Source organism: Salminus brasiliensis, chromosome 5 (genome assembly GCF_030463535.1).
Source record: "Salminus brasiliensis chromosome 5, fSalBra1.hap2, whole genome shotgun sequence".
In the NCBI taxonomy this organism is placed as follows: domain Eukaryota; kingdom Metazoa; phylum Chordata; class Actinopteri; order Characiformes; family Bryconidae; genus Salminus; species Salminus brasiliensis.
The window spans coordinates 38,382,995-38,405,762 of NC_132882.1; the positions used below are offsets into that span (position 1 = coordinate 38,382,995).

Here is a 22,768-nt window from a genome sequence, read left to right on the forward strand (position 1 = left end):
AGTCATCACCAATGAAATGCAATATATAGTCATTTAAAGCAGACAACTGTTGGTAAAAATACAGTCAGAAGTGATAGCCTTCAAAAGGCAAAAGGCAAATTTAAAATCATATCACAAGTGGACCTTTGTGGACTAATGTGTTTGTTTACACCTGTGAATTTGGAACTGATACAGTGACAATGGGTTGAGCTGTGTGAAGGATGCTGATGACTTTTGTTTTCTCATTTAAGGGAAAAAATGTCTGGAAAAAAATGACAAAAAAGGGAGGAAAGTGGCAAACAAATTCATCAGGAAAATAATGTATGTTCCTTTTGTCTCCACACTCGCCTGCTCTCCCACACATTCATCTTAACAGGATAATAATTTGTGAAAGTCTCTGACATTTGTGGCTAGCTAGCATGGTAATAAACCCATGGCTTGGAACGTTTTTTACTTAATTAGAGTCAATCAATCCAAACTTTTGCTCACTTACCGGTGTGAAACAGCGATATAATGAGCAGAAATCAGCACGGTGATTGGAAATACAAATTACAGCTGTTTAAAGGAAACCACACACTCTACTACGTGGCCAGCGATGCAGGAGCCTGCTGGGGACATCTTGAAGGGTTTGGTGCCAAATCGACGGCTACAGTAGCTCAGGGAGAAAAAGAGAAAGAGAGAGAGAGAAACAGAGGGAGTTAGACTCTTTATGCAGTGCAGGCTTTGGGGCTAATTCAGTATGACTACTGAAAATATGGGCTGTTTCAATTTAGCCCACTTAACAAGGTTGTTACTAGAAGGTGCTATTCTATTTGTGATCAATATTTAGTTTTACCCTTAACTAAATATTAGAAAAAAACTAAAAGAAAAAACTGTCTAACACCATCAAAAACAACATTATTATTTGTACCTAATAAAACATCCAGTGTTTCTTTATACTAGCACCATGTACTGTTGTCGAACTGAAAGTAAGCAGGAAGACTCGTCTTGCTGTTGCCTGTACCAGGTTAGCTAGGGAAGTCATTACATTTTCAGGCAAAGAAAAAGTTCATTTCCAAAGTTCCTAAACTACACAAGCCGAGCTTGGCAGCCACAGCTTGACGTTGTGTTACAGTTATTATTGTCAGACAATCCAAGGAGTGCAGATAATGCAAAATGCTCTGCTTGGTCCCCGTTTGTTTCACTGCTGACTGGAGGGAGTAATTGGGTGGTGCTGACCATATTAGACACAGAGAACATTTTCAAATGGGTAACACCAGTGGAAGAACAAAAGGAGCGGGAGTAAAATTACAGACTTAATGTCTGTGAATGTCTGTTTTTATGCACCAAATATATTTTTGTAAAATGAGCTGCAAAATAGCATTCAAAGAGTATTGCTAAAATGAAACTTATTTGGGACTCTGGTCCATGTAGACTGAAATTCATCACGTAATTCCTGCTCACAGGTGTACTTACATGCTGCAGATCTTCCAATCTACCACACCCCAAATGTGTTTAATTGTATTTCGATCTGGTAACTAGAAAAGCCACTGAAGAACACTGAACTCATTGTCATGTTCATATAACCAGTTTGAGACACATCAAATGGTTCAGGATCATGCTGGATGTAGCCATTTAAAATCATATCATAGATGGACCTTTGTGGACCTGTGAATTTGGAACTGATACAGTGACAATGGGTTGAGCTGTGTGAAGGATTCTGATGACTTTTGTTTTCTCATTTAAGGGAAAAAATGTCTGGAAATAAATAACAAAAAAGGGAGGAAAGTGGCAAACAAATTCATCAGGAAAAGAATGTATGTTCCCTTTGCCTCCACACTCGCCTGATCTCCCACAAATAAATTGTGGCCATGAAGGAATACACATGGTCAGCAACAATACTCAAATGCTTGGCTGTAGCAGTTAACTGATGATTGTTTGGTATTAGCCCCATACCATAAGACCACCTCCACCAGCCTGAACCGTTGACACAAGACGGTCTTGATGAAGTCATGTTGTTGGAGCCAAATTTTGAAAACTGATGCCACACATGATTGGATTAATCGCATTAATGAGAAGATGTACAAGTGCTTGGTAAGTGTATATGCAATGTATGGTCACAATGGTTCCACATTCTTAACTTGGATTGGTCAGTTGATTTGGGCTGAAAGATATTTTGTTTGTTATTATAATTATTTTTCATGTGGTGTAAACTGTTTTACACACTGTTTTAACTTGCATCATTTGTACATTATGACAATTGCATTTGATAATATCTGGAATCTAACTATCTATATTCCAGCATTCCACAAGAATTCTAATGTATGTGAGTCAAGTTAAGTCAAAGTTAGCAGCTAATACAGAGATCTGGGCCTCTAGTGAGGAAGTCAGAAGTGACAATATCAAGGAAAAAGCCCACAGAATTACATGCCATGAGGGCATGTTATGAATATTTATTTATTGAGTTTGTATTCATAGGAATGGCTTTAGTAAACGTTGTATTTCTTCTTCTTCTTCTTCTTCTTCTTCTTCTATTATTATTATTTTTAGTAGTAGTAGTATTACATAGATATGTAAGTATTACATAATCATAGGATTGTTGAGCATTTACTCATTTCAAATAACATTCTGTAGTTGTATATCTGGAAGCCATGCAGAGATCTTTGTTTCTGTGGCGTGTCTCTGCAAGTGGCGTTTGGGCGCTGGTTTAACTAATAAAATCTCCCAGTTCTCCTCAGAAATAAGCATCAGCTCTGCTCCGGTGGCTTTACCTTCCCCAGGTGATCGCGCCACTGAGCCTGCGGCCGCTCCAGCGCACACGCCTCTACCGCTGCTGCCAAGCCTGAGGGTGGCTACCCGTTAGAGGCACACACACACACACACACACACATATATGCACACTAACACGTATGCACTCAGGTACACATACCCAGAAGCAGACACACTCAGACATGCCATTGTCCCTCCAGTGCCCCATCGTGCCTTTGCCCTAGCTGCCCAGCTGCTCTCTTGGGTACACCTCACTACCTCCCCACCTCCATCACACACACACTCTCTGCTGCGCTTTCTTTGTCATGAATGATCATCTGCTGGTCTCCAAGCGCCTGGGCCCACCTGGTCGAGAACTCGCCCATTAGAAGCCCATATGTGAAAGAGAAGCAGCACGTCTATGTTTCTGCACCAAATCAACACCCATGTGGCACACATATTCTCAAGGCAATCCTTGCAGCATGCAAGTATGCTTGCACACACCCACCCACACACACTGTACTAATGGTGATTGCCTACATACAGTCCCATCCAATGCAAGTAATAGTAATAATAATAAGTGTAGTACTAGTAATGTAACACACATATAACACATGTCATAGTGAAAACAAGGCACATGAAACTGAACCTGCTTAAATATTTTTAGACTCCTGACCATGATGGGCATGACGGCTTGATGGGAGTCAAACTTATGAGATCCTGTCTCTTCATAAACACTTCTAGAGCTCTCTAGAGCTGAAATCATACTTCATGAAGTAGTATAGTTCTGGATAAATGTGCCTTTCCTTTCTTGCTTAGCCACAGAAATGTACATAACTTCACATATCTAGCAATGGTGAATTTGCCTAATGGCATGCTTGTTGAGAGACAGGAGATCATACGTTTGAATACTGACAACACAACAGCCATTGTTCATAGTTAGGAGTCTTAAGGGGATGTGATAGGTGGAGTTCTAACATGCAGATGGAATAAACAGTAAACAAATTAAGGGTGAGGGACACAGACTAAACATTTTACAAAATATTTAACCAATTCCAACTAGTTACAACAGATTCAGAACTCATAAATGTGAGATTAGAAACATTTGACTAATCTAAGTTGAGTTAACGCTCTGTAATCAGACCTGACTTTAAATATCTTTTTACAGTATGGTATATATACAATACAATACAAGCAATACAGTATTGCCCATGTCTTATATTGGGTATTATGATTAGTGATATGAAAGGTCAGATCATAAGAACAGAAAATAAAATAAAGAAAAAATCATATCAATCAAATAAATTGTTCATTATTTAGATTTTTGATTGAATACAGTAGCTACAGTAGCCAAACAAAATTACTTGAATGAATATATATTTACATCTTAACTTCCCTTAAGAGTTATGTTTTGCCTTCTCCTGTAAAACAGTTGTTATTCTCACTAAATAGAAGTAGGTATGTACAATCAAATTACCAAAATCAGAAGTATTAACAAAATCTGGTTTAAAAGAGTGCCTCGAAGATTAAAATTTCCTATAATTGGCCCTTCTACTTTGACCCTAACTAAATAATTTTCTATATGTTAATTCATATCTTTTAGGTGGGGGGATACAGATATATTCTATAATGCTGATACCTAACCCACATGCCCCCCCAGCCTCAAACACCAAAAATGCTACTTTCTGAAGGTTGCCATCTCACCACACTTAGTTAACAAAAATATTTCTACAAACAAGATGATATCACAGCACTCCATGATATTAATATGATATGTTCCCTGATCTGTAAAGCAGCTGGTTATCTTGCTTGCCGGCGATAAGAAAAAGTGCTGCGGATTTCCAGTTTGTGAGCACATTTGGGCTGAATCTTTCACACGTCACAAATTGCAGATGGGAAGCGGTGATCTTGAACAGCCGATCACCCCAGCGTGACCATCTGACACCTTCCATTTAGGAAAATAATACTTTCTATCTTAGCATACTCTCCCCTCTGCAGTCAGCCAAAGGAAATATGCCTGGAGGAGTTTCTGCTACTAACTTCTTCCTTCTCTCTCTCCCTCTCTCTCTCTCTCTCTCTGTCTCTCTCTCTATCTTTCTCTCAGTTTCTATCTCTGCTTTTTTTATTTAAAAAAAATAATATCTGTGCCCTGTACAGTGAACATTTAAATCTACCTAAGTGCAAAAATATATATATGTCCGTGAGTTTTATAGATTTACATGTAGGAAAAAGTACACTGCAAAGCACACTGTATATTAGCATACTGCAAAGCTGGGCAATATTAATGCTTATTCCTGTCTGATATTACAACAATATAATAGCTGTCATATCAAAAACATACGCCAATCAGCCATGACCATAAAACCACCTGCCTCACTGTGTGTAGTTCTCCCTTGTGCTGCCAAAGCATCTCTGACTAGTTGTGGCATGACTACACAAAAAGGAAACCTGTGGTATATGGCACCAAGATGTTCACAGCAGATTCTTGTAAGTAGGGGCCTCCGTGGATCAGACTGGCAGGGGGCATTGTCCTGCTGAAAAAGCCCACTGCTGTTAGGAAATACTGTTGCCATTAAGGTGTATACTTGGTTTACAACTATGTTTTTGGAGGTGGTGTGAGTCAAGAGAACATTCACATAAATGCCAGTAACAGGATACATGTAACAGTGTTACATAATCAGAAAAAAAACATTTATTGTATTTGTAACAGTTACATGGATTGCAGTTATATTTAAAAAATAGTTATTATTAGTAGGACTACATTACATCCTAAAATGATCACTATTCTTACCATATTTGTTTCTAATCAAGTGAATGTGTTCTTGTTTGTGAGATGCAGTTTTTATTGTTGATGTCCATTGTGACTTTTTCTTAGCCACCCTATAAAAATTTTGAGCTTGCCTCCCCTGGTGTGCTGGAAAAATGCCATGAACTAATAGAAACTTAATTTTTGAAGCAAAAATAAAAGCCATATTACTCTTCAATGTAAATTAGAGAGTCCAAGCCTGACCTGCTGAAGAGTGCCCGCTGAGGTCCCCTCTACCTGCTTCAGACTAGCTGCCACCTACCAGTCTGACCAGCAGCACACCCTCCTTCTACTGCTACCTGCCTAATGCCAATGTTAAAATCTAAATGGACTCTTAACTCTCTGCCACTATTAATATTACCACTATTAACCATCATTACTCTGACCATCACTATATTAAGTTATACTATACCATGATTTTTATATTATAATTATGATTATGTTGCACACCTGAGCAGTACAACAGTTTAGATGGTTTGATAAACTTTATCAATAATTTATAAATAGTTCTAACCAGAAGAGGATGGGTCCCCCTTGTGAGTCTCGGTGCCTCCCAAGGTTTCTTCCTCCAGCTCTGAGGGAGTTTTTACTTGCCACTGTTGTTATGTTTTATTTCTGTAAGATGTCGCCAGCAGGGGTAGTCAACACCAGACCAGCATGGGATTTACACGGGTCTAAGTTTGATGTTTTTTTTTTTGATGAGCCAGATGTTTTTTTAATTAATTTTTCACAATTACCTTGATAATATACAATTTTTTCTTTCCCTACAAAGTTTTGTAGATTGGGTTTTGTTTCAACAGCAGTGATGTGTGTATATATTTAACAAGTAAAGTAATCCTCCCAACCCTTCACATGCATTCAACTGTTCACACAGTGTAAAAGAAAAATGGATTCATCAGACCAGGCCACCTTCTAGAAGATTGTTGGGATGAGTGAAGTCCTTCAACAAGCAATGCTTGTAATATATGGTCTGCAGGTCAGAAAGCTTGATCTGCTAAGTGCACTACCCTCTGGACAGCTTGCCTATCCTGCTTGGTGCTGCTCCCAAACCAGGCTGTGATGTTCCTTGTGCGGAAGCTTTTAGTGGTGCAGGTTTCAAGTTCCGCAGCAACTTGGACGGCAGTCCAGTAGTGGTAGAGAAGCTGACAGGCCTTCTTCGCCAGGGAAATTATGTGGACCATGACAGGTCCTGCGAGATGTGCTGTCTAGACAATTGGCACATCACACACATTAGTGAGTCTCAGTTGTCCATGACGCTGTGACCAGTTCACCCTTTGTCTTTTTTCGGATCACTTTTGGTAGGTATTAACTACTGCTTACCGGAAACACCCCACAAGACCAGCTATGATGGCGGTACTTTGACCCGATCATCTAGACATCACATATTTCACAACATAAAACATCAAGCATTTAAGCTTAAATGCATGTAAAACAAATTAGCCTATAAATTGCTTCTGTTTTTGAAGGTCTTGATTTGCCAATTTTATTATTGTGTAATGGTCAGAGATTATAGACAAGGTTTTCTATCTAAATCTATTTGTTATCAGAGGCACTTTTATACACACACCTACACACCTCTGTCTGAAGCGAGGAACAGAGATCTAATTCCCTGCTATGCAGCCAATGGACCACTCATGAATGCTACATTTTTTAATTTGAACGATAAATAGGAGTTGGTTTAACAGTTGGGCAGAGAGAGTTGTAAATGTTCTTTGTGATTCGCAGTCTCAGAGGGTTTAATTAAGTCCACAGACTCTGCTTTAACATGATGAGGCTCACTCTACACCCCTCCATAACATGGCACACCCGGAGTGCCCCACCATCTCAAGTCCACAGGCCTCAGGAGAACTGAGACGCTAGACGAAGCTTAAAGACTCAGAGACTCAGAGACGGCCATCTCAGATGGTATAACAAGTCAACGGAGAATTGGCTGATATCATATCAATTTTGACTGCTGGTTTCTTCTTGTAGTGTAGTTGTACTACACTAAGGACATGTGGATATTAGTAATTACCATTATATTGTAGGTGCAACATAGATCTTTTATCTTTTATCAATTAATATTGTTGTAAATATTTAGTTACACATTGTTTATACACTTATTAGTCTAATGGATTTTATCTCTCATATAAGTCTTTAATATCAAGTCACAGTCCATGACAAATGAATATTTTTAGCTTCCATTTGAATTAATTCCAAGATTTTGGACCAATGTAAAACCTTTTTTAAGCATTTAAAGCACCAATGTAAAGCATTTTTAAATATACCCCCACATAAGTATTTAATACATGCCACAATAACCAATATCCAGCATGATTGATTTGGTATAGTGTGTCATGAACCGGTAACACAGGTCTCAGTCTTAGATTTGATAAAACATAACTACAACTTTGCTATGTTACTTTTTTGCTTGTTTGTGTACTTCTATCTGACCTTCTCTCCAAATACTCTCATTGCTCTATTTGGATGCCATTCTAACTAAAACAAGGGTGAAGGGGATTATAGTTTGTAAGCAAATTGGAAAGCACTATTAAATATATAATTTTGGACTAGCTAGTGAGTACCTTAGCATTACTGGCTAATAACGCCCTTTGTGGTAACATATGTAGTTTACCTACCATTTTAGTTTACAGTAATTTGAAACCTTATTGAAATGATAACTGGGTAAATATCCATTGGGCTATTTAATTATGGGTTTTACATTAGTACCCATGACTAGAGAGATATTCCATGTATTCCACATATTCCAAAATCCCTTATAATCTTTTTGAGGCTTTACATTCAGTTGAGTAGTTTATAATATAGTAATTGTGATATAGTGCATGCATGCCATAAGGGGCCCAGTTCCACAAAAGCATATAAGTTTTAATATCATCTTAACTGGTACAGGGAGTGGTCTGTGTGATGTGCTTTCAGACATTTAGGAATCATTTTTGTGCTAAGATGCTTTTGGGAAAAAGCAAACCCTGAAACCAACCCTGCAAACTGTAAGTACAAAGACAGGAAAGAGCAAAGTGTGGGTGTTTCTGTTCTGTTATTAGGCATATGGGTGCACAGTATTATTAAAGGGAAAGTAAGACTTATCATTTATAAACCATACATGAAAGAATATATATATATATATATATATATATATATATATATATATAGAGAGAGAGAGAGAGAGAGAGAGAGAAAGAGAAAGAGGGAGAGAGAGAGAGAGAGAGAGAGAGAGACCAGTTGGACTAGTAATGTAACTAGTAAGGAATTAGTGGTCATGTGTATGGGATAGGGAAGTGGAAATGTAAAGTGATGAGGGAAGGTCTGAAATTATGGAGTTGTAAATGTTTTTTTTTTTTTTTTGCAAATCTAAGTCAAATGGAACATAACTTATAGTGGTTATGTGCTTCTTGATGTCCATATGTTACTGACTAGGGGACTAGGGGACATCACTCACTAGTAAAAAGTAAAAGGAGCTTTCAAGCTAATTGTTTTTTAATCATAAATGAAGGTATAGTTAAATGCATCCAAACATACAGACATTAGCTTTCTGTATTCAGACTTAGTATTTGTAAGACAATTTTTACTTGTCAGAATATGACATACATTCTGACATTAATAATTAGGACAACGTGCTTTTTTTGCTTGATGCTGATGCAGGACTAAAGTTTGCCTCAAGTAGCTTCTTTTGAAGGACTAGCAAAAAGAGAATAAGATGGGGTGGGTTATTTTGGCGATGGAGATTAAGGCAGGGGCTTTTTGTCATTTGTGCGAGACAAGCCATTCATCCATCCCGTTCTCAGCCAAAAAAAGGCTGGTCCCAGAAATTAGCAGTTTCAGCTCAGCAGCGAAGTCGTCGGGCTGTGAAGGCACAGAGAAATTGACTAATTAGCAATGCGCACTAAAACTTGACGGTTCTCTCTATAACGGCGAAGGAAAGACTAGCTTTTTCCCTCTCCCCCTTTTTCTCACCCTTCTTTTCTTTTTTCCATAGATGTTTGAAATCGCAGTCATTTACGCTCGACAGTTTTTACAATAGCCTTGAGCCATAATTTTGCCAGTCTCTCCAGCATCCATACCCCTGCATGGTCTCTCTCCACCGGCCATGCACGACCGTTTCTCTCCCCAACCGTGGATTTCCTATTACTCTCGTTACGACTCACTGAGCCCCAGGCCCAAGGATAATGATGTGTTGTTTCTTGGTAGCATAATTTGTCACACGTATATTTCTTCTTCTTCTTCTCTTGCAGAAAGCACAGCTCCCTCTCAGACTCACACACTTCTTGTTAATTCCGAAGAACAAATGAGCAACGACAACATATAACGCGAAATAAGACTGTATGAGTTGGATTCAATGACTGTTTTCGAGCACCGACTGTAGACTTTTTTTTATAAAGAAAGCAAAGGATTTATTTAACGAAGGAGAACAAAGGAAAGTCCCGTGAGAACATTACGGAGCCGACGCTACTTTATTTCCCCTCAAGTCAGGTAAGTTTTGCCTTGTGTTGTGAGGGCTGGCTGCTAACGTCGTTTAGCCGTGCCAGGCGCTTGTTGGAGAAATGTGGCGACGGCGAAAGTGGGAGACGGTGGCAAGTTTAGCCGCGGCGCGTCGGTATGTGTGATACATTTGTCCTCGTACGAACGTGTCGACACGAAGAGCTAGTGTCAGTCGAATAGCGAAGGGGGGTTTACCTTGTCGAATATTTCACAATAACTCGCGTCGTCGACGGAGAGGCGCTTTTCTGCTGTGGTCGCCGGAGACGAACTAATTGCTTTTGTATCGGTCTGCGTTCATATCCTGAACGTGCAAATGCCTATATTAGCTGGGTATGTGTGTGGGTGTGTGTCAAAATAGCTGCACGACGTGTTCGCAACACAACCTGACCGTTATCAATAGCCTGTGTAGATAGATAGGCTATTTCGTAAGCTGCCTCGATGCCAACTTGAAGTTGCTGCAGTAGGCTGTGGGGCTAGTTTGTTTTGACTATGCGCTTCAGCCCGCAGGGTCCATTTGAGATGAGCTAGTCACGAGTGACTGAAGGGATGAAATACAAAGACCCACAGCACATACACGCACTTTAATCTTGTTTTATCCTTGCAGTGCAAGTTACATTGCCACGCATATGCTCCTGGCAAAACCACCGTGTCGCTGTAATGAAGAGCTCTATGGGCTACCAGTAACCGTTTTCTAGCCGTCGTTAAAACTTAAGTCCAGCAACAGCATAACAAGAGAAACTGTCGTCTTATACAGAAACTGAGACCAATGGCTCCGGCATTGTTTACTTGTAGGAGGCGTGAGCAGCTTCAAAGTCATGTCCAGATCGGGTGACCGGACCTCCACGTTTGACCCGACTCACAGCGACACGCTGCTGCATGGGCTGAACCTGCTGTGGAGGAAGCAGCTGTTCTGCGATGTTACTCTGACCGCTCAGGGACAGCAGTTCCACTGCCACAAAGCGGTGCTCGCCTCCTGCTCGCAGTACTTCAGGTCTCTGTTTTCCACACACATGTTAAACAGCGAGGGGCTCGGCAGTGGCAAGGACCAGGGCAGCAGTGGCACCCCCTCCTCCTCCCCGGACGACAAGCTCCTGCCCAGCCCGCGCTCCATCAACAACCTAGTGCTGCAGGGCTGCTCCTCCATCGGCTTGCGGCTGGTGCTGGAGTACCTGTATACGGCCAACGTGACTCTGTCGCTGGACACGGTGGAGGAGGTGCTGTCCGTCAGTAAGATCCTCAACATCCCCCAGATCACCAAGCTCAGCGTACAGTTCCTGAACGACCAGATCTCCGTGCAGAACTATAAGCAGATCTGCAAGATCGCCGCCCTGCACGGGCTGGACGAGACCAAGAAACTCGCTAACAAGTACCTAGTGGAGGACGTGCTGCTGCTCAACTTCGAGGAGATGTGCGCCATGCTGGACGCCCTGCCACCCCCCGTGGAGTCTGAGCTGGCTCTCTTTCAGATGTCCGTGCTGTGGTTGGAGCACGACCGCGAGACGAGGATGCACTACGCCCCTGACCTGATGAAGCGGCTCCGCTTCGCCCTCATCCCTGCCCCGGAGCTGGTGGAGAGGGTGCAGTCTGTGGATTTCATGAGAAGCGACCCGGTCTGTCAGAAGCTTCTGCTGGACGCCATGAACTACCACCTGATGCCCTTCAGACAGCACTGCAGACAGACCACAGCCAGCAGGTAGGCACTTAACGCACTCTCGCATCATATACATATTGATTATTTATGTAAACATGCCAGTGTTGCTATGCTGCTTGTTTCTGTTTTTTTTATTTGGGCATTATAAAAAGATGCAAATGTGCACATGTATATATGCATTTATATCTCTTAGCTCATATTGACAAAAATAAAAAGTGCCTCTCTTTTACATAGCTAGCTGTTTTAGTTGTAGTTGATGTAGTTATTCTTGTCAGTTTTATGCATGTTAAAGTTGGGATGTTTTCTTTTTTTCAGTCACAACATTTATAAAAATAATGTTAAAATAATCTATATCTCATACAAATGAATGTAGAAACAAAAGAATGACTGAATACCCCAAGGAATTTATTTTACATTAGTGTTCCTTTTATTGCTGATGATTTTGCTTGGACTTTTAACACACACACACACACACACACACACACACACACACATACACACACACACACATACACACACACACACACACACACACACATACACACTGCTTTGTGGTCATGCTACACTTCTTATTATGATTCATTAGGATAGAGTGCAGAAAAATGTATGAAATCATTACAATACATACAATATAATATAGAATACATACCATTATGTATGTCGTCATTATATATTGAATTGCTAAGCTACGTGTAGAAAATGTTGGTATTGATTCAAAGTAAATGTGTGAAAAGTTTTAGTAATGTCAGTGCGAGTGGGATAAGGTTAGTCCACTAAAGCACTAAAGGCAGAATAATAGTTTTTTTTTTAAGAAATTGGAAGTTGTCATAGTTCACTTATAATAAGCCCAGTGGTCATTTACATGGTCCAACTTTAGTTATTCTAACTTCAGTACTTAGTATTTACATTCTTATTGTAATAAGTAATCTTACTGCAAACTATGGTTAGGTACATAAAGCAGTGGCATAAGTTGCTTGATAAGTTGTCTAATGCTAATGTAGTTTTCATTGTAATGTCATATTGCCATGAAAAGCTGTTAATTATCTGTTCTGCACTACAGTTTTATCCACCCACTCTGATCTATACAAACCCATTTACTGGACAATTGCCTATCCTATTAACTGGTTATCATTTTTAGTTGTATAGACTGTTTACAGTATGGGATTTATTGGACAAAAATGTGAAACGTTTATTTGTATCCTTTCTGTTGACTACACTTGAACAAGGCTGAACAATTTGTTCATTATCCATTTTCACGTGCCACCATAACCGGGAATTGGTCTGGAGTTCTGACTGCTCATTTGGGATTTGGACCATTGAGTCTTCAGTGGTGTTCAGGCCTACTGTACTATCACTGTACTCATTTACCAACAAACAACATTAGGGTAGCAACACAATGATTGAAATAGCTACCACATTTTCCCATCTAGTTAGACTACCAGATGGCAAGCTGACACACAGGTTCAAATTGCAGTCAAACACTCAAAGTTCCAAGTTTTTAGCAAGCGCTGGTTACTTTATTATTAGGGTTTTGCAGTTACTTGCATTGGTACTACATTATGATAAAATTAACTCTTTTATTGTTACATCACCAATGTAAAAATGAACACTTACAGTGTTGCTTTAACAATCATAGTGTTGATTTAATACTCGCAAATTTACTGTGCATGCATTATGTTAACACAACTTTAATTGTATATGTGTAGACAATTGTAAGAACATTTACACCATTTAAAAAATGTTTGTCTAACACATGTGCCAGTTTGTGTTTTCTGGATAATCACAGCAATTACTGGTAAAACAGCCATTTAAAATACATGTTTAAGTATATGAAAAACATGACAAATGTATTTTATGGCATAATCAGTAATGTGTAATAGTTGTACTAAACAGTAATGTTTAGTACTTCTCACTTCACTTTACATATATATATATATATATATATATATATATATATATATATGAACCACTTATGAACACAGATATTTTGTCGATAGTAATATGATTATCCATCCCACTGTATATTCATTTATTGGAATATGAATTGTTATTAAGTTTGTATCCCCATCTCTTCTACCTTCTGATATTTCAGGATTCGCTCCAACAAAAAAATGCTTCTTTTGGTTGGAGGTCTGCCCCCAGGTCCTGATCGTCTCCCCAGTAATTTAGTGCAGTATTATGATGATGAAAAGAAGACATGGAAGATCCTTACAAGTGAGTGCCCTAATCTTTCACTGCTCTCTTTCTTGAAGGATTGTAGGTGCTTGAAGTTATGTCTTACCACAGATTTAACCTGGAGTAAAATAGAAATTTGTGCTCCTTAGATGCTTAAGGTAATGATGTATCACTATCACTTTTAATGTAACTTCTTAATCAGAGCGTGACTGTCTTCACACCATTGTGAGCTTCATGTCTGGATTCCCTTGCCTTTTTTTCAGAAGTCTGCTAGCATTAATTTTAATCTAATGATCTAGTGAGGACTTATTGCAGATGATCACACACATATTGATCTCACATATATTTATATTGCATCATATTAGGGCAAAAACTGGATCTGTATTTTTTCTCCTCAAGCAATATTCAATTAAATATTACAGAACTGTTTTGATAGAATTAACAGACTATTGCCTAATTTTGTTTCCAACTTATATATATATATATATGCTGCTTTTTTTGTTGCATTTTTATTTTATTTATTTTTATTGTAATACAAAACGTGTTTTAGTCAACAGTCTCTATTAAAGCAAAAATAGTAATTTGATAAAAAATAAAAACAGGACAAATCACATAAGATCATGTTTGGTAAATATTAACTAAAATAGACTACAGTGCAATTGATTTACTGGATACACTGCAATGAATTGTGATTAAACAAAGTCGTGTTTCAGTTTGATACTTAAAAAGAAGCATCATCTTTATTATCATTATCATCATCATTAAGTCCATTAAGTTCTTAAGTGTTACCTCACTTTTCTTTTTCACAGTGGGCTTCTCTTACAGTGGGCTTCTCTTCCAGTGCACTCCCCCTTACTTGTTCTGATCTAAAATAAAATGTAATTAACAACATAAAAACATTTTTAAAATGTAAAAAAAAGACATTTATATAACTTTATTTTATACAGGGACATTTTCTGCGGTTGCAACTTACTGGCTGTACCACCTAACTTTGCAGCAAAGTTAAAATGTAATAGGCTTCCAAATACAAGCTAAAATTTTACTATTTGCTTTTGCTATTATGCTGCAAAAAGCATTTGCTTAAGGGAAATTAAATGTTTTATGATCAAATAATATTTTCCTAGTTACATTAGTTGCACTACCTGCCATATATACTGTACCTGCCTACATATGTGATGAAAAAAACTATTTTAGTATTCAAGAAATATCTACAAATATTTTTACTCAGCCACAAAGTTTGCTTGGGGTCCTGTTGATGATACGTTTACAGTTATTACCTCTTTAACCTCAAACTCCAATGTTAAGGGTTGTGCCACCTTAAACTCTAATGTTGAGGGTTGTGCCATTGGAGAACTTAACATTGGAGAACTTAACATTGACATTGGAGAACTTAAATTTTTTTTATTTCTCTCAAGAGCTCTAAAACCTTTGATATTTTTAAGAATTTGTCTATTTGAAGGGTTTCAAACATACAATCATGCCATTTTTGTTTATTAGCTTGGACTATTGCTACTGCCTGACATGGTCACGAATCTCAAAACATAAAAGAATAGACAGGATTGAATACATGCAAATGTGGAAATACTGCAGTTGGACACAGAAATATGCAAGTCATACTGATGACAGGTTGTGTTTTTGACAGTTGCTGTGTAGTTTTCTATGTATGACATTTTTGTCTAAATGTTAACCTGTTTCCCTTTAAATAAGAGTCAAGGTTAAGTTGATGTAAAGTCATTTTTCTAAATATGTGTATATAATAACTGAATATAAAGAAAACAATCACTTGCTGAAATTTTAACTGCTAGTTAACGTTTATTTAAAAATAGATGCCTTGTAGGTATAAAACAGACTGTCTAGTTTATTTAGATAAGTAGATAAACAAGTACATGTGCCTTAATAAAAATGAAAATTATATCAGGAATTTTGTTGGTGTAATCTATGTATACAACCGCTACGTACTGCATTCTGACACATAATTTGTAGTATGCACTGTAATTCATTATTGAACTACATCCGCTTCCATATATCACATTCTTAGGGTCATATTGTAAATTTTTTTGTTTAGTCCATAAGCTTTGTGTGTCAAATGGCCCATGACTGATCAGAACGTCCAGACCGCAGAATCGTCCTCCTAACACATCAGCAACCCCACCGATGTCATTGGGGTGTGCAGGTTATTAATCATTAATCATAACTTTGCAATGATCCACAACCCAAAAGGGGAAACATGTTTGATTTGGAGGGGGAACATATTCTATCAGCACTATTTGCCATGACATGATGCTGCTTCTAAGATTTGTCTTCTTTTTACATAATGGAGTGAGTGCCATCTAGTGTGCTCAAATGGTCAGTTACCATGATATGAACAAAAGTAGTTTGTGCAATTTAATTAGTAATTTTTGATGTTCTAAATTAGCCATACTGTTATTGGCACAATGACTATTTTTTTATTTTAGTGTACAAGGCACATGACTAATCAATGCTTGACTGCTTGACTATTCAAAACTACTACTAATGCTGTGTAACCCTAGTCATATTTGAAATCCTCTAATATTGCTCTAACTTGTGGTTCTTTAACATCTCGTTCCTAGTACCAAAATAGTGTAGTGATTCCACTATCAGTATCAGTCAAAGAACCCCTTTTCAGTACTTAACAGAACCTCCTTGGCTTAAAATGCACTGTTAAAATGCAACATGATATACTAAAAAAGGAACATCATTTAATGTAAAATATATTATTTACACCCAGAGAGTTTCTACTCAAATTGATTCAACAAGATATCAGTGCAAGAAATGGTCTACACAGAACTGCTTTACCACAGGAAATATACCACATGTATAGTATATCTGTATTAATACATTTGAATCATAATGACATGCTATTTGATTTACATATGATATTTAAATAACAAAATATAATAAAAAAAAAAGGAAAACAGCAAATATGTCATATGTATGCCAAGTATCATAAAAATATATCATTTCAGGTTTTCACATTTAAATAGATAGACATTTTTTTCTAGTACATGCTTTTTTTTCTTTCTTTTTTTACCATGCATCAGATTCCTGTAATGGGACTGTCTATAATCCAGACCTCCATCTTTAACCTCCATCTTAAAACCTGCTAGTCCTCATGTTATTCTGCGCTTTAGAGCATGTTCACACTATGTAATTATTGTACTACTTGAATAAGAACAGCCATTAGATGACACACTATCCAGTGTTTCTTACATTATTCACAAGGCCAAAGAATGTGTTAAGCGATTTGGAGCGGATGTGTACAAATCATTGCCAGTTCCTGCTATGTGTGAATGAATGAAGTTCTGCAGTCCTAGACATCGCCTTCTTGACTTCTGTAAGATAAAGTTGTACTATCCTGACATTCCCTCTGTAGCAGTGCTTTGATGTTCCAGTAGCAGACTGACATTTGATTTCATCGAAGTGGCCAATGGAAAAAAGTGAGATTCAAGGCTGTCTAATTTTACAGCAACTGCGATCCATCAGGCAGCAGAGGGGTGACAGTGGAAATGAGTGATAGAGACAGACAGGTGGCTCTTAACGTACGACTGATTTATGCGGCAGAGGCATGGGCCAGAGATTTATTGAGTGAACATGATCATGTTCATTATGACTGCCACCCCAAGACCATTTCTCTCTATTCCAATGGGGGTCACTTTAGCAGTAGCGAAAAAAGTTAGAGAAGATGGAAAGGGAAAGCAGACCAGCTACACAGTCCTGCTGGGCTCTACATTTTCTACAGCATGTACTACGAAATAAAAAGGGACAGCTGAGCAAGACTAAAAAGACTAAAAAAGTATTCAAAATTTCTGCATGCTCAAATTATTTGAATTCTTCTTTGACTGTGATTCTTTTTTGACAGACAAAACATTCAACACTGTATTAAAAAAATATTCTCACATAGGCAGTAGCAGATGCATTGCATTTGTACTGAGTATAAAAAATGGTTTACATTCTGCATATAATATATAGCTTGATAATTTTTGCATTTTGTAATGTCTATTTATATATGCACACATTCTGCCAAAACATATTACTAGCATAATATAATAATATTACTAGGGTTTAATAATTTATAATGAAATAGTTTAAAAATAAAAATATACTCTTAACAATAAAGATGCAACCAATGGATTTTTGCAACTCTTTATGGAACAACCTTTGGATCCATAACGAGTCATATTTGTAAAATAGATCTTTGCAGCAACTCACATATTCTTTGCTTGATGTAAAGGTACGGTACCAATTTAAAGATTCTTCACAGTCATGCATCTATTTCAGAGGATTGTTTTTTTAGGGAACCAACGGTGGTTCAAGAAGTGGCCTCTCTCAAAAGTTTTTTTAGGAATGTACTCAAAAGTAAAGAGATTGCTTATGTGTTCGATACACAGATGCACAGATGCACAGATGCACCTGTCCAACACAGTTAACCAACAGAATGAGTAAATGATTTAAAAGTACAAAACTTGCAATCTTGAGTAAACATCAAATCAGCTGCCAGATTTGTCATACATTAATTAATTACACATGATCTTCATTACAACACAAGAATGTGTTATTGCTTTAAAATAGGACTGTATGTATGGAGCCAAATACCAGTATTGTGATTATATTGTTAGAGCAGTTAGCTATTGTGATACAGTTTGCAGTATGCCTATGTTAAAAATGCATTTTAAGTAATTTTACATAGTAAAAAAATTATTGACTTATTCATCCTCATTCATCCTACTACAACAATTATTTTACATATGTAAAGAATCATTGTTATAATTAACAAATGTGTCATTATAATCTGATTTATAATCTGAATGTGTTACACATCTGAAATAAGTAAACTAAATAATCTGTATAACTGCATTAATTATGTTTTACAGTAATGCCTTATAACAGTGCTCATCACTGTGTAGTAGAAGTGGAGAACTTTCTTCTGCTACTAGGTGGAGAGGACCAATGGAATCCAAATGGTAAACTGAATGAAAACAACAATCACTGAAACAAATAGTTAATTATAAGTCAAACAGTGTTTAATTTACTGAATAGAAATGTTGAAAAGAGATATTAATGAATGCACATTTCTTCTGATTAATCCTATACAGGCAAACACAGCACAAATTTTGTTAGCCGATATGATCCAAGATTCAACAGCTGGATACAGCTTCCTCCAATGCAAGAGAGGTATGGTGCCATGCCCATCCCTTGTTAATTGATTTTTTAAAATTAAATTACAGCTTTCAGATAACATACATAAAAATGTGCTTAATATGTCTGTCTGATCTTCTTTTAGAAGGGCAAGTTTCTTTGCCTGTTGCCTAGATAAACACCTCTATGTAATTGGAGGGAGGAACGAGACAGGCTACCTCTCCAGTGTGGAAGCCTATAACCTAGAGACAAACGAGTGGAACTACGTTTCTTCCCTTCCACAGCCACTCGCAGCACATGCTGGGGCTGTCCATAATGGGAAAATCTACATCTCAGGTGGGATGATTCAAAATTCTTATGTTCTGCTGATAAATTTAAATTGATCAGCATTTCAACTATGTGATGACATGAAACAACATATATGTGCAAATATGTGTACAGATAATATACTGTGGGCTATATATATTTTTTATAGGTGGAGTCCACAATGGGGAATATGTGTCCTGGCTCTACTGCTATGATCCAGTGATAGATGTGTGGGCCAGAAAACAGGACATGAACACTAAACGTGCCATACACGCCCTCGCTGGCATGAATGATCGTCTCTATGCTATTGGTGGTAATCACTTAAAAGGTATATGCTCCGAACTTGTATGAAGCATACTGCAGGTGACAGTAAACTGTACTCATTTCACTTTAAATATAAAAATAGCTAATATATCTGAGACTTAGTTGCTAGCAGTTTCAGACAGGCATGAGGTATTTTTACCATGAGTGTGTCCCAGCTGTCTAGAAGTCCTATCTATCAAGTTAGTGGCCGCAGATGATGCAAAAATAGCCAATTAGCAAGATAACAGTCCACCCTACATCTAAAGGGTTCAGCATGCACCTACCACTGTCTGACAATTATTAATAGATGTTATCATGATTTTTTGAGCTGCCATGCATATTTATCTAACTGACATACCACTTTTCCAGATTCTCGATTGTAGAGCATTTCTGTGAGGATTTGATTGCAGCAATGCTCCGTTTAGTTGCTTTTAATTGCATCTTATTCCTAACTCTGCAACCCATCCCAAAAGTATTGGATGGAGCGCCATCATCCCAGAAAATGATCCACTGCTTAATGCTGAGGAGCTTTACACCCCTCTAGCCCATGCCTGGCTTTAGTACCAATAGGTTCATGTTTATCTGTTTGGAGGAGACCTACGATTCTATTCGTAATACTATTCTACAGAGACAAGCTTTGTGTGTGTGTGTGTGTGTCAATAGTGGGTGCAACTTAAAGTAGCTAAATGCATTCATTTGAATATTAGAACATTTTGACATATAAGTAATACAAGTATTGTAATCTATTTTTGCGCTAATAGTCTTTTGAAATACTGATGTGTATCTTCTGATACTGATACTCATCCAATAGTGTTTTTGTAACTCTTTTATGACTTGTGATAAATAATCAGTTGATTTGTAAGCACATTTGGTAGTTTTTTATTTTTATTTCTAGGGAATCCTCTTTTTAATGAGCTGAAATTCTTAAATACTATTGGTTCTCTACCAGTATACACAGTTTCAGTCTGATCCTTATTATTGGGGAGAATTGATTAATTTAGGATTATACTTGTTATGTTTTGCCTTGACATAACATATCTTCTAGAAATTGAAATGCATTTATTTATTAATTTATATTTACTTAAGCTGTATGTGGAATAGTTTCAACACTGGTCTCTAATATATCACCAAGCCAGTATTTATTTTAAATAAAAAAAATCTTCAATCTAGTGGTAGATTATTTAATATTATATCCTGTATTCCTTTGTTCAGGATTCTCTCATTTGGATGTGATGTTGGTGGAATGCTACGACCCTAAAGCTGATCAATGGAACATCCTGCAGACGCCCATTCTAGAGGGCCGCAGTGGCCCTGGTTGTGCAGTTTTGGATGACAGCATCTTCCTTGTTGGAGGCTATAGTTGGAGCATGGTGAATATACTCATTCATTTCATTTATAAGAATAAGAGTAATTAATTTCTTGTGTAAAATACTTCATAATATCTATAATCATTTATCATACATCAGCAAAACACTATGAGATTATGGTAGGTTGTTTGCTATGTTATAGTTGAATAAGATACACTTTATTAGACACACCTACTTTTGTGGTATACATCCTTGAGGGATGACAGACACCTCTGTCTGATACACTTTTGCCTGCGCTACACACACTGACATGCCACTACCATGTCACTGCTGTCTTGACAATGGTCCAAGTGGTCAGCGAGGGCCATATCAGGGTACTTTCAATTGATGGACAGGGTAGTTGGACATGATTAATAGTGCAGATACAGATAACTGTAACTCCACCAACCGAAAATGACTTAAGGAATTTATGCTAACAATTCTCTGTTGCAGGGGGCATATAAGTCATCCACCATCTGCTACAGCCCAGAGAAAGGCACATGGACAGAGTTGGAAGGGGAAGTAGCAGAGCCTTTAGCAGGACCTGCATGTGCCACCGTCATACTGCCAGCTTGCCTGCCATTTAACAAATGATAGTGCATGGCTGACAGCAAATTCAGAGATCAATCAAGCCTTAGGATGGATAGAAGGTCCATCGCTAAACACAACCGTATAAGAGACTGTCCATGAGGAATGCCCTTGGTTGGAGATGAGGTGTACAAATTATTTTTTTACAGGTCTGACAAGAGCACTTTCTTTCGTTAAGAAAATTTTAAAAAGACATACTATTTGATGTCACATATTTAACGCTCTTCTGTATTGGGATTGAATGTTCACCTTTGATCAATTTTTTAATTGTAAATGTTTTGCCTTTACTTGATATAGCACGCATACTCTTCAACTGAACGGATATAGCTTCCATTTGTACTTTGTATTTTGTGCAAAACATTATTCAGAAGTTATGCAATGTTTGACCGAAATGTGTTTATGTCCTGGAAAGAATCAACAATCAAGGATTGTGCTTAATTCTAAACAAAATCATCATTCAGTGTACACTGTAGAATAGAATACTCTTTGCCACACTCTTGCTTGTTAAATATCGTGGCCATACTGTAGGTGGTACATCATTTGTACAGAGGAGAGAAAAGGAAGTCAAAATAAAAATCCTCTCAGCATAAGTTAAGAGGACTAAATTGGATGAACAATCAACATATTGTTTACTGAGCCATGTGCAGTATATGCATGGCCTGACATAAGAACATGTATTTTTCTGTGGGTGTGTTTGTTTTGTTCGGGATATTACCTGTTAATGTTTAACAGTGCCTATTTCTAAGACAAGGTTCATTATTCCCTGTGTGTCAGATAATCATAAAATGTTGATAATTGGTTAAAATCTAGATGAATGAATCTATCTGACTTCTACGTGAAATGATACACATCAATTAAATTCCAGTACAGCACTATATATATATATAATGTTAATTTTTGTTCTTGTAAATAATCGCTTGCAGTGGAACATTTTTGTGCCCATAGGATTTATTATCAAATCCTCTTATGTTATTTACATTTTAGACAATAAAAAATAAAGCAAAAAATTCTGGATTCTTATGGCCTCAGGAGTTGTCAGCTTCTTCTTTTATAACTGATGTAGAAATGTACATATCTGCATATCTGCAGATATCTGCATATCTGGTTTATTGATTGCTAATACAATACACATGCTGTATAAAACTCATCATCAGCTGCTAAATTTGTATAAACGCAATTTTTGTTACTCATCCTTTAGCCCTTCCAACAGTCAGCTTCTAAACACGACATATTCAGTTTCACGGGTGTGTGTAA

At 37.5% G+C, this 22,768-nt stretch overlaps 1 protein-coding gene across 1 annotated transcript; it reads left to right on the forward strand.

Annotated features, from left to right (window-relative positions):
* Positions 1–10,724: 10,724 nt before the first annotated feature.
* klhl14 (kelch-like family member 14) lies at positions 10,725–22,505 on the forward strand. The gene is made up of 8 exons (XM_072678988.1): positions 10,725–11,681; positions 13,732–13,853; positions 18,707–18,796; positions 18,929–19,007; positions 19,117–19,307; positions 19,447–19,605; positions 20,793–20,950; positions 21,380–22,505. The coding sequence occupies exons 1-8, from the start codon at positions 10,804–10,806 to the stop codon at positions 21,518–21,520; spliced, it is 1,818 nt and encodes a 605-aa protein (XP_072535089.1). The 5' UTR covers positions 10,725–10,803; the 3' UTR covers positions 21,521–22,505.
* Positions 22,506–22,768: the final 263 nt, after the last annotated feature.

What these genes read in the sequence shown, in the direction of transcription:
- klhl14 (XM_072678988.1), top strand. Translation starts at nt 10,804, where the DNA reads ATGTCCAGATCGGGTGACCGGACCTCCACGTTTGACCCGACTCACAGC. An exon ending in TGGGAAAATCTACATCTCAG is followed by an intron (nt 19,308 to 19,446) that starts GTGGGATGATTC and finishes TATTTTTTATAG; the next exon opens with GTGGAGTCCACAATGGGGAA. An exon ending in GAGGCTATAGTTGGAGCATG is followed by an intron (nt 20,951 to 21,379) that starts GTGAATATACTC and finishes TCTCTGTTGCAG; the next exon opens with GGGGCATATAAGTCATCCAC.